The sequence below is a fragment of the Drosophila montana genome, unplaced genomic scaffold (genome assembly GCF_035044405.1).
Source record: "Drosophila montana isolate Dmon_TW-CO22-7 unplaced genomic scaffold, ASM3504440v1 contig_3733_1, whole genome shotgun sequence".
Taxonomy (NCBI): domain Eukaryota; kingdom Metazoa; phylum Arthropoda; class Insecta; order Diptera; family Drosophilidae; genus Drosophila; species Drosophila montana.
Genome location: NW_026998620.1, coordinates 2,556,390 through 2,568,116, shown reverse-complemented (window position 1 = coordinate 2,568,116; position 11,727 = coordinate 2,556,390). Strand labels below are relative to the sequence as shown.

At 44.3% G+C, this 11,727-nt stretch overlaps 4 protein-coding genes across 7 annotated transcripts; 3 read left to right on the top strand and 1 right to left on the bottom strand.

Moving 5' to 3' along the window:
- Positions 1-382: 382 nt before the first annotated feature.
- On the top strand, positions 383-1,562 carry LOC135436992 (UDP-xylose and UDP-N-acetylglucosamine transporter-like). The gene has a single exon (XM_064694790.1). It carries the CDS (start codon positions 457-459, stop codon positions 1,504-1,506), a length of 1,050 nt encoding a protein of 349 aa, XP_064550860.1. The 5' UTR covers positions 383-456; the 3' UTR covers positions 1,507-1,562.
- Positions 1,563-1,909: 347 nt separating this feature from the next.
- cav (caravaggio) lies at positions 1,910-3,301 on the top strand. The gene is made up of 2 exons (XM_064694791.1): positions 1,910-2,112; positions 2,176-3,301. The coding sequence occupies exons 1-2, from the start codon at positions 1,984-1,986 to the stop codon at positions 2,950-2,952; spliced, it is 906 nt and encodes a 301-aa protein (XP_064550861.1). The 5' UTR covers positions 1,910-1,983; the 3' UTR covers positions 2,953-3,301.
- Positions 3,001-7,745, bottom strand: Spps (Sp1-like factor for pairing sensitive-silencing). The gene is made up of 2 exons (XM_064694782.1): positions 6,316-7,745; positions 3,001-5,607 (listed from the first exon to the last, which is right to left on the bottom strand). Exons 1-2 carry the CDS (start codon positions 7,450-7,452, stop codon positions 3,712-3,714), a joined length of 3,033 nt encoding a protein of 1,010 aa, XP_064550852.1. The 5' UTR covers positions 7,453-7,745; the 3' UTR covers positions 3,001-3,711.
- Positions 7,746-8,544: 799 nt separating this feature from the next.
- On the top strand, positions 8,545-11,612 carry dgt1 (dim gamma-tubulin 1). 4 transcript variants are annotated; one of them, XM_064693674.1, is made up of 6 exons: positions 8,545-9,135; positions 9,414-9,606; positions 9,681-9,844; positions 9,910-10,310; positions 10,753-11,242; positions 11,326-11,558. In XM_064693674.1, exons 1-5 carry the CDS (start codon positions 8,625-8,627, stop codon positions 11,227-11,229), a joined length of 1,746 nt encoding a protein of 581 aa, XP_064549744.1. In that variant the 5' UTR covers positions 8,545-8,624; the 3' UTR covers positions 11,230-11,242; positions 11,326-11,558. The 4 variants fall into 4 exon arrangements, with proteins under 4 accessions (XP_064549744.1, XP_064549743.1, XP_064549746.1 ...); XM_064693673.1 differs by having other exon boundaries at positions 10,753-11,248; positions 11,328-11,558; XM_064693676.1 differs by lacking the exons at positions 10,753-11,242; positions 11,326-11,558 and adding an exon at positions 10,378-10,742 and having other exon boundaries at positions 8,547-9,135.
- Positions 11,613-11,727: the final 115 nt, after the last annotated feature.

Sequence of the window (11,727 nt, the reverse complement as noted above, 5' to 3'; positions counted from 1 at the left end):
ATGGTCGCACTATGCCCAAACTGATCTTTTGTAAAAAGCTGGTCACACAATTTTTATTTAAATTAAAATGACAGCCAAAGTTGCATTTTAATATCACAAAATATAGATATATAGATATAAATTTTGATTTTTTAAGACACAAAAAGCATATATTAGTGACAAACTAGGTGACTGTCTCATATTATTGGCGTACAAATTAAACATTTAAACGTTTTAATACATTTATGATTCTCATTTATTAGGTCCAAACATACCCGTTAGAATTGTCGATTTGCTTTGGACTTTTGTTGACATCTCTCAATTGTTTACGTTCGAGCAGCCACAGCTGTGCAATCATTTATTTGTCCATAACTATTGTCGCTGCCAACAGCAGCCGTTGGCACAGTTCTCGCTTAATTCAAGACTCTACAGGTCGCGCATGTTGGCAATCCAAATATTATTTAATTAATTGACATCATGGCTAGTCTGAAGGCTCTGTTGGCCATGTTGTTTGTGTTCATCGGATGCTGCAGCAATGTTGTCTTTCTGGAATTGATCATTCAGATCGATCCAGGTGCCGGCAATTTGATAACCTTTCTGCAGTTTCTGTTTATTGCGCTAAATGGACTGATCTTTACATCGAAGTTCTTTACGGTCAGTCCGAAGATCGCTCTGAAGGATTACGTGCTGCTCGTGGTGCTGTTCTTTGGCGCGAACGTGTGCAATAATTATGCCTTCAACTTCAACATACCCATGCCGCTGCACATGATCTTCCGCAGCGGTTCGCTGATGGCCAACATGATCATGGGCATTATATTGCTCAAGAAGCGCTACAATCTCCGGCAGTACAGCTCCGTCGTGATGATCACGGCGGGCATAATACTGTGCACGCTGGTGTCCAGTGGCGATGTCAAGGACAAGACGCATCCGCTGGCCAAGGTGGAGACGTCCTTCTCGGATCTGTTCTGGTGGAGCGTGGGCATTGCTCTGCTGGCAATTGCCCTGCTCGTCACGGCCTATATGGGCATTTACCAGGAGGTCATCTACAAGCGTTACGGCAAACACCCGAACGAGGCTCTCTTCTATACGCACATGCTGCCGCTGCCCGGCTTTCTCATTATGGCCGGCAACATTGTCCAACACTGGAATATTGCCATCGCCTCGGAGCAGGTCGCCATCCCGTTGCTAAACAAAATGGGCATCACTTGGTCCTTTTCGCTGATGCTCTTCTATCTGCTGTGCAATGTGATCACCCAATATATCTGCATCAGCGCCGTTTACGTGTTGACCACGGAATGCGCCTCCCTTATTGTCACAATGGTCGTTACGTTGCGCAAATTCGTGTCTCTGATCTTCTCCATTCTCTATTTTCGCAATCCGTTCACGATCAGCCATTGGATTGGCACCGTCCTCGTTTTCTTTGGAACAATCCTGTTCGCCAACGTATTAATGCAGTTAAAGGAAGCGTATCAGGCTCGCATCCAGCGAAATCATGAGAATACCCCATTGCTTAAGGTCGCGAATTAAATATAACAGCAATTATCTGATGTATAATGTATTACTATTGTGAATTGTATGTATAATGTGGTAATAATAACTTAAAAAATTTAATTTTCTTTATTTTTAAATTATGTCAAGTAACTTTAAAATTAATTCTTAAATTAATATTATTTGGCGGAATTCCAAAAATTTTGTAATATATAAAATTCAACTAAAACAAATTTATAAATTGTAAATCGTATTTAACATGTACAAATTATTAATGAATTATATTTTCAGATTTCAGGATTATTCATTCTGTAACGGCAATAAAATGTCATATTTATCATTTGTTTCGGCTTCTTTCATTTCCTTACGTCTTCTCTGAACTTACGTAACTCACGTAAATTCGGTATTTTGGTATATTTTCGGGATCTCTTGAGTATTTGTGCGTTTTAACTGAAGGGTCACACTGATAACAACAAAAGCATCGCAATTTTTGTAAATTTCAACAATAATATAGCTATGATGGCGCGCTGTTTATCGGAGGTATTAATTAAATATCAACATGCAGAGGAGGCCAAAATATTAAGCATAGCTGATGAACTGGATGGCGATGACAAAGAATTAGTGCGCAAATTGTATGAGCCGCTTGTATGTACAACTAGAGATTAATGAATATCGAACAACGGAGTCCTTAATGTTTTATGCTTGCAGAAAATAACCAGCGAGGATTTGTCGCGTGAATACAATCAGGACGAGAAAAGACAGCTTTGTCTGCGCACTAAAGTACGCGTAAATATGACACTCTTCAACTGCGTTTGGGATGCTAAGCGGCGACTGGAGAAAAAGGGACGCCTGGCGAATCGCTCGGAGCGCTTTATCAACGCGATGCTGGTCAAGGCCGTGGCCAAGAAAATGGTTTTGCCCTACACGCCAGATGAGATTGCCAAATGCAATTATATTAGGCATTGTCAACTGAAGAAGGAGAACAATTGTCGATTAAATCGCTGGCACCGAGAATCCTCACAAGCCACTGTCCTGCCCGACAGCAATGAAAGTTCATCTCTGTTGTCGTCGCAGATACCCAACCAGGCGCCGTCCAGCGGCGAGCAAAAGTCATCAGCATCAGCATCAGCACTGAAATATCCGGCTTCTGTAGATTCACAAAATTCCGCGTCAACGTTGGGGATTTTTACGAACGATCCCGAAATGTGGGTCATGGAAGAATCGCAAGAGACAGTTGGTAAATTAGAGGTTGCGGCGCATACAGAGGAATCCAGTTTGCATGAGTACGGGCCGGACGCAGACTGGGCCGAGGCTGCCGTACAAATCAATACCGAGTCCATAACCATTGGCACTTTAGACTTGGATGTGCAGACGCCACAAACCCAGAGTCAGCCAATTGTATCAACCACCGAGGACTATGCCCTCTTCAATACCCAAGTGCCGGCCACATCCACGCAAACGCCATGCTCCGAACCATTTCTTTAGAGGCATGCTAACTAATTGAATGAGCCATTTCTTAAACATTCGCAGAAATATGTTACATAGTTCGACTTTATTGTGCGTTTTGAGTATAAAAATTACCTTAAAACGTTCTATATATACTTTTTTTTAATGCTAATATGCTAGTTAAAATTGCGTGTGTTTTTAAATCGTTCGCTTTTTGACCAATCGCATGCATTGGCATCGTAAAAACTTATGCTACAAAAATATACATTTATAAAATAAAAATAATTATTTTACCCTTGCAGTGGATATTGTTACGCTCGAACTGGGCGAATAAATATGGTGAAAACATTTATACGAACAAATTGTAAAATGTTTTGTTATATTTATGATATGAATTTGTTTTTTTTTTAAGTTTTTGAATAAATATTTTACAAGCTTAAAGATAAAATAAAATCGTACAGCTTAATTTTATAAATATATAACTATATACAAAATTAAGAGGCTGTAATTGATTGTGAAATAAAATTACGTGCTTTGTTATCAAGACCTCTGCAAGGATTTGTGTGCTTCGGCGAGCCGAAGGATAACTTATTTCTCAACTCAACTATATACAAAGATTTACATAAACAGATTACATAAATACAATTAAGCCTACTAGTCGTACTTGTTGGGCCAGGCTATGGTTGGTATCAACTGAACAGGTTGCAATTCGTTTGGCAGCCCCGTTGCCAGGGGGGCAGGCTGTGGCTATGGGAAGTGGTCAAAGATGAACTGTTCCATGAACAGCGATTCCGAATGCTAGTTGGATGAGTTTTCGCCCAGTTCGCTAACCGAGATGGTCATTTTCTCCTCATCGCCGCTATCCTCCTCGTCGTCCTCTTCATCCTCCTCGGTAAGTTCCTCGTCATCCTCTTCGGTCAGCTCCTCATCGTCCAGATCGTCATCCTCGCCAAAACTGTCCGTGGAGGCGCCGCCAACGCCATCATCGCCGCTTAGCGTGGGCAGCTGGACAATTGTTGCACCGCCCGGCGCTGACGTTACAGTTGAGCCCGCAACTGTTGCCGCCACGCTGGAGGCGCCGCTGCCGTTGGCCGCTGGACCGCTCGTCGGTATCTCGATGGTCACAATGCCGCTCATGGTGCTAATACTTTTGGGCGCATTCATCTTCGGCTCCTGCTTAATGTTTAGCTCGATGAGGTCAACGCTCGAGCGCGTCTTAAAGTGCGTCTTGATGTGCTTGGACAGGTGATCGCTGCGCATGAACTTCTTGTTGCACTCGCGGCACTGGAAACGCTTCTCGCCCGTGTGCGTGCGTCGGTGCCGCTGCAGTTCATCGGAGCGCGTGAAACGCTTGCCGCAAAACACCCAGGAGCACACAAACGGACGCTCGCCCGTATGCCAGCGCAAATGGGCGCGCAGATGGGATGTCTTGCCGTAGACCTTGCTGCAGCCGGGTATGTGACAGATGTGCTGACGCTTGCGATCCGAATGCTTCTCGCCATCGGTGCAGTTGGGACAGGTGCAGGCGACGCGCTTCAACCGCGGCTTAATCTCCGGCACCATGCTCTCGCCCACATTGATGTTCACATTGACGCTGGTCGCCGCCGCCGCTGGCTGCGTCGCTTGCTTCAGCTGCTTGGCACGCGCTGGCGTTGTCACCGCCACCATTTGCCCTGCCGAGCTCATGGTTATCTGTGTGCTGGTATTGCTGCTGCTGCTGCCTATGCTGGTCATGGTCAGCTTGGGCGTGCTGCGTGCCGTCGCCGGCGGCGCCGGTGACGGTAAGGCGGTTATCTGTATGGAGGCTGGTATTGTCACGGCAGGGAGACAGTTGCTGCTGCTTCCATCTGCAATCAGATGCTGCTGCTGCTGTTGTTGCTGATGCTGCTGGTGCTGCTGCTGCTGTGGCGACTGTGGCATAATGAACTTGATCTGTTGTGGCTGCTGGACCGTGGTGTTCGCCGTATTCGAGACGGTCGCGTCTGGCGGCTCCTGTTTAATGCTCGTGATCAACTGCGTGGGACTCTGTGGCTCCTGCTTGGGCAGCATACTCAGCGCTTGTGTATTCTGCGCATGCTGCGCCTGATTGCCGACAGCGTTTGTTGTTGTTGTCGTTTGCATCGGCATGGGCAGCTGAGAGAACACCTGCTGAAAGTTGGCAGCCATATTCGCTGGCAATTGATTCGCCTGTATGATCTGCACCTGACCCAGCCCGGGTATGTTTTGTATGGGCAGCGCCTGCAGATTGCCCGATTGCAGTTGCATTGCAGCTGCTGCAGCATTTTGATTTGCCCGCAGCTGTTGAAACTGTTGCAACTGCTGTGCGGGTATCACCGTCAACTGTTGCCCCTGTGCATTTGTTATGGTTATGGGCTGATTTGCCGGCAATTGTCCGCCCGCTTCGTTGATGGCATTGAAGAGCTGTTGCTGCTGTTGTTGCACAGCTGCTGCTGCTGCTGCCGCCTGTTGCTGTTGTTGCTGCTGCTGCTGCTGTTGTTGTTGTTGCTGTTGTTGCTGCTGTTGTTGCGCCTGTTGCTGTTGCTGCTGCTGTTGTTGCGCCTGTTGCTGCTGCTGCTGTAGCTGGGGCTGCGACTGCACGAACTGCTGATGCTGCTGGGGATTCTGTATATGTATGATATTCGCATTCGGCGGCAGCTGCGAATAGTTGAGTGCATTCAGCGGCGCCAACTGAACCTGTACAAAAACAATGTTAAAGTTTCATTATATTCAATTATCTGTGCATATAAAAGTAATAGGTGTTCTTTTGAAGGGGTTGACTAACTACTGAACATAAATTGCTCTGAGATGACAAAACTCTTGATCTTGGTTGGGAGAACGACTTAAGGATCACCTCGTGAACCTAGTTTGCCATATCTGTGAATCCAGTTTTTGATTCGAAACATGCTTTTTTTAATTTTCCAATGGATTGCTTAAATTTGGGATAAATTAAATTAGTAATATAAATCAAAATTAGTTCAAATTAGCTGAAGCACATTTTTGAGAAGACATTTAAAAATGAGATAGAAGCCGATCAGATCGTACTCAAAAAACTATCGCAGAGTTGCGAGTGGAACTTCTCCCAAATCGTGCACGTTTGTATTTATTAAGTTCTTATATGGGATTGAATTGGGATGAAACTAAATGTTCGCCCCAAAATTGTTTTAACAACTACCTAATATCTTCATTTAGAGACTAACAAGTTAGCAGTAGCTTATCAACAGCTACTAGAAACAATCTAAGTCAAAATTGGATTCTGTCTGTTTCCAAATAATTTATGCCTTAAGCACCAAAAACTCATCAAAATCGGACCTCTATAAACTCTAGCAGAAAGTGCAAAATTGAGTTGTATTAATTAAAAAAAAGTGTATTTAATCGCAGTTGCTAGTTGGAGGCCATCATTACCTGTTGTATTTGCCCGTTGGGCGTGACAATTTGGGCAATTTGTGCAAACTGTGGTATGATCTGCATTTGGGCAGCCGCCTGTTGCATGGAGGCGGGCAACGCCTGGATTGATTGCGTTAGATTCGACAATGTGGGCTGCGCCGGTGTCGATGGCGCCGCAGCCGCTTGAACGGGCACATGTACTGTCTGGTAGATGGTCTGTCCGTTGGCCGTTTGCACGGGTATCTGCACGGCCACCGTTTGCTGCAGCGTCGGTGCCGCCGGCGCTGGCTGCGGAAATTGCAGCAATTGCTGTCCGGAACCGGGCGCTGCAGCTCGCAATTGTATATTCTGCAGCGTCTGTCCGTTCTCCAGCTTAATTGTGGTCGGCGCTCCGCCCAGCAGATTCGTTATGTTGCCCAGCAGTCCATTTGCGGCGGCCACAGAGGTGGGTATTTGTATGTTGGTGCCGGGAATGGTGATTGTTTGCCCCGCCGCCGCAGCACCAGTCGCCTGGTTGTGCTGCTGCTGCTGTTGCTGCTGCTGTTGTTGTGCGAGTCCTGGTGTGGCGGATTGTTGAGGCTGCTGCTGCTGCTGCTGTTGTTGTTGTTGTTGCTGGTGCTGCTGCTGTTGCGGCTGCTGCTGCACAATATTCGCCAAAGGTATTTGTATGTTAGTGCCGGGTATGGTGAATAGCTGCGTCTGGTTGGGATCATGTGTTTGCATCGCCTGTGGCGCCCGCACTATCTGGCCGTTGGGCGTTATGAACGCCTGCTGGCCATTTATGTTAACGGCTTGAGCTGTGGCCAGCTGTGCATTTAGATTGGGTATAAAGATGGCCTCCTGCCCGTCAATGTTGACCGTTTGCATGCCCATGGGCTGCACGATCTGGAACATGTTCTGCGGCAGGCCGGACACTGTGGTGGCGCCGCCAGCCTGCTGCAGTTGCGCTGCCTGCATAAACTGTGGCGGCATCTGATGTATGTTTATGATCTGTTGCATTTGCGGTGCGGGCGCAGAAGTAGACGTATTCGTGACGGCACCCGCACTATTTGCTGCCTTGGCGGAGGCGGCGGGCGTGGCAGAGTTCGTTTGCCCATTGTTGTTGTTATTGACCGCACTGGCAAGAGTTGTGTTCGCGTTTTTATACTGCAGCATTATCGTTTCTTTGCTGCTTTCCGAATAAATATTTTACGTTTAGTGGCCAGCACAAGTGCACGGAGCATTAAGCTTAAATGAGTCCATTTTTTTTTGCTCACACGGGGTAGGATTGTTCAGACAGCAATTGGTTACTTTACGCGAAACAACATGAAGACATATATGAACAGAAACACAGTGGGAACTTATTTACATTGCATTTTGTGGATATTGATTTGATTAAACGCTAATTATACAATAGCTAAAAAATTTTTTGATTTTAATTTTTGTTTTGACAAACATAAACGCGAAAGAGAGATGAGCAGAAAATATCGTCAACGCTATCGATAGTTTGTGCAGACACTATCGATTGTGACAAGCTTACTAAAATCATTTCGTATAATTTATATAGTTTATTTATTTTAGCATTTTTATCTTATATCTGTAATTTCTTCGATGTAATTTGTTTGCTTTAAATTCTTTATTATTTAAATATGGGACGTTTTATAGCACAAAAATATCGGCAGCCATACCGTTACAATTGCGTTCATAAATACGTGCGTGAAATTAGCGACGGTAGTTTAGTGTCGATATTTGATACTTGGATCCGGAGCTGGAATCACTCACTTATTCATGCATTTATTTATGTAGAATTGAAAAAAAAAATTTACAAATTTACTGTCTACAGTCATTTGTTTTTGAATTTCAGCTTATGACATGGCTAGGCCAAGGAGTTGAAAAATCAGGCTTTCACTATTCTTTAAATATTTTAAATCTGGGATAATGGCCCCGCAGCCCGAATATGCACGATTAAAGCCTATTCACCTAACGAATCGTAAACATCGACGGTGCCGTTTTAAAGATATTTGGAATAGATTTCAGCAACTCATAAGCTAAGTAGATTTTTCAAATTTTTGCAATTCTGCATTAAAATTTATTTGGTTTTGTGCTTAAAAACCTAAATAAATAAACCTAAAAGTGAGTGATTCCAGCTCCGGATCCAAGTTCCAAAAATCGCCGTAAGACAGTGTCGCTAATTTCACGCACGATGAACTGGTACTAAAAATATATCGCAGATGAAACCATTTAGGGTTACCTTATTGCTGATTATCAATAGCAATCGCCCATCTCTAACAATAGCAACGCATTTTTCAGTCGCATCGCCGAAAATTCTGTCGCAGCATAGACACGAAATGGCAAGTTTTTCGCCAAACCAATTGCGCCAATGCGCACGGTTTACGGGCACTGCCTGCACACCAGAAAAGGAGCAAAAACTACGCGAACAAATCCACAGCGAACTGGCAAAAATCAAATACTGCAGCAATCCCACCTATGCCTGCAGCCTAATGCGCCTGGACGGCTACGAGTACTGCATTCGACACATTCTGCGTGATCCGCGCGCCAATTATCGCCAGTGCACCCATGTGTTCCCCAATGGACGCAAGTGCGCCAATGCGGTGCCCAAATTGGATACCAAAAAGGAGCTGATTCACACCACGCTCTGCTTCGAGCACAACCGTCAGACGCAGCTGCAAAAGACTCACCTTTCGGTGGGTCGTCTTCGTAGTCGCGTCGAGACTAATGAGACGCTCCTTAATAGCCTGTCGCATCACGTGAATGTCGAGGACATCAAGCCGGAACTGCCCAAACCAGAGCCGGATGATGATGAAATCGATGTTGTGTCGCCGCATGTGACGCCTTTTGGTGAGTATGGGGCAAGTATGGGGGGAGACATCTCTGATCCCAGCTTGTTTCTATTCCAATAGTTATATATCTTAAACTGTATTGATGAAACTTGGCTTAGATCCGAGTTTTACAAGAGGAGTCGAGTCCCAACTTGCAAGCAAATTGTTTTCAACTACTTTATTGCTATATCATACAGTTCCTACAGAAGGGTTTGTCGGGAATTAGTTAGATAAATACGACACACATGTCTGCATAGTCATTAAATCTCATTTCATGCCTCTTTTTCTTTCTTGCAGTCAATCAGGATCATACGAATTCTATACCACAAGTTGTGGCCAGTGTGCGCAAGCGTTGTCGTATTTTAGATTATGCCTCGGATAGCTCCAGTAATGACGATGATCCGCCTTGCCTAAGAAATACGGCAAAAGATCTGGAGTTCTTTGAATCCGACTATGAGAGCGTCGATTCTGAGGAAGACGATCCGCTCAAGTAAGTCAATATAAACTACTTTTTCGCACTTACTGAAAATTCTTTACTGAATTCTACTCTGGTCTAATTTCTAGGCATGCCGGCGTCTATACACGCGCGGAGGCTGTGCGTCTGTCCGAATTGAAGCTGATCAAGCTGCAGGGCTTGTACCGCGATCAGATTACACACTTGCAGCATGTCTTAAAGCAGCGGCGGCGCAGCTATTTGCAGGACATACGCCGCGAGCGCGAAACATACTGTAATTTATTAATTTACTTGCTATACATATTTATATACATGTAAATAATTGTTATTTGCACGCAGGCAGCATTCATGACCAGCTCAAGGAGACGCCGCACGAGCGCAAATTGTACGAACAATTGAAGGCGTTGAATGGCTATCATCGCCGACAGGGGATGGAGGCGGTGCTCTATAAAAAGATGAAAGAGAAACGAGCACGCGACACAGTACTTTCTACGAAGGCCTCCAGTCAGGCTAAGTGCGTTTTTACAGAGGGCGGAGTCAAGTGTGGCGAACGCACGTTGCCCTGTTGCAAGCATTGTCGCAAGCACATACTCGAGGACAAGCGTCAGGTGTTGTATCGCGCCTGCGGCGTCGAGCGCAGCGGTGTCGTGTGCCAAGAGCCAGTCGCAAGCATACTCGAGGACTCGACGTGTGTGCTGCATTTGAGCGTGGCGCCGGCCAAGCGCCAGTATATACAAAAGGTGCGTTAATTAGAGGCTGTGCCTAAATACTACTACCAATACCCACTACCAATAGCACTATCTATAGCACTAGCACTAAAAACTACAGAGCCTTGTACAACATTTGGGGCCCATACATTTGTGTACATACTAATTTGCATATACATACATTTAAACACAACAACATTCATACAACTCAACCTAATGACAAACACGATCGATTGCAATCGATTTATATCGATCTAGCCGCGCAGCAGCCACACCTCCATTAGATTGTAGTGCTGCACTACACACACATATATATATATATATATATATGTATATATATAACTATATATAGTATAGTCTTAGCTAGACATACATACGCATAAATATGTAAGTATTTCGTAGCGTTTAATGAACAAAGCTTGTGATCAAATTTTGAATAAAATACCGACCTCTCATCCCCCCCTCCCCTCCATAGTTTTATGAAGTGCCGAGCATACCGTCGATCGAAAGTATATTTGCGACTGGCGGCGGCAGTGTGGATACTTTTATCGGTGACGGTGAACAAATTGATGAGTCCATCGATTCGGCTGGTACTCACAATGATCTATTGGATTTAACAAATGGTATATTCGATTTTGATCATGATACCGCCGAAGATCTGGCAAATTCAATTGATCAAAATTATGCCATGTTACTTGATATGGACTGTAGTGAGCTGGGGCTGGGGCTCGAAGATCCATTTATGACCGATCGTAGCATTATTTTTGAAAATCAAGATCAAATTTCCAATCCAGATGAAGCCACCTCAAACGATGCTGTTTCCAATGATAACTCCAATCCAAATGCCATGCAAAACGATCAGAATTTTGAATTTAATCAAACCGAGGGTGATATGTTGAATATTCTCGAAGGCATTGAACAGCTGCCCTGGTTCGATGCACTACTGAACTAATTGAAATCATTAACTGCATGTACATTTCTAACATTTTCCATCAACATCAATTGAAATGTCGAAAAACAATATTAATACAAGCCAATTCTCATTCACAGAAATGCGAATCTGAGACAGAGGACGAAGAATCGTCTTCCACAAACATTAAGCGTGAGATCAAGCAAGAGCAAAAGGAAAAGGAGCTAGACGCAAATAATTCTCTTAATATAACCACAGCACATGGCGAACACAATCCAAAGGATAAGATCAAGAAGCTAGCCTAGTGCAATGTGTAGAATGGGATCGTAGCATATAGTCAAATTTTGACAACTTTTTATGTTTAGTTTAATGATGCAGTATGTCTTTTATGGAACTAGTTTGAAAACGCTTAATGTTTTATGAAATATATGTACGTGTTTAATTGTTAGTTAAAATGTTGAATTTTAAATTTGTATTTATGAAACGTTTAATACTGCAGCGCGCCGATAAGACTATCGATATGGCGCGCATCTCTAGTTG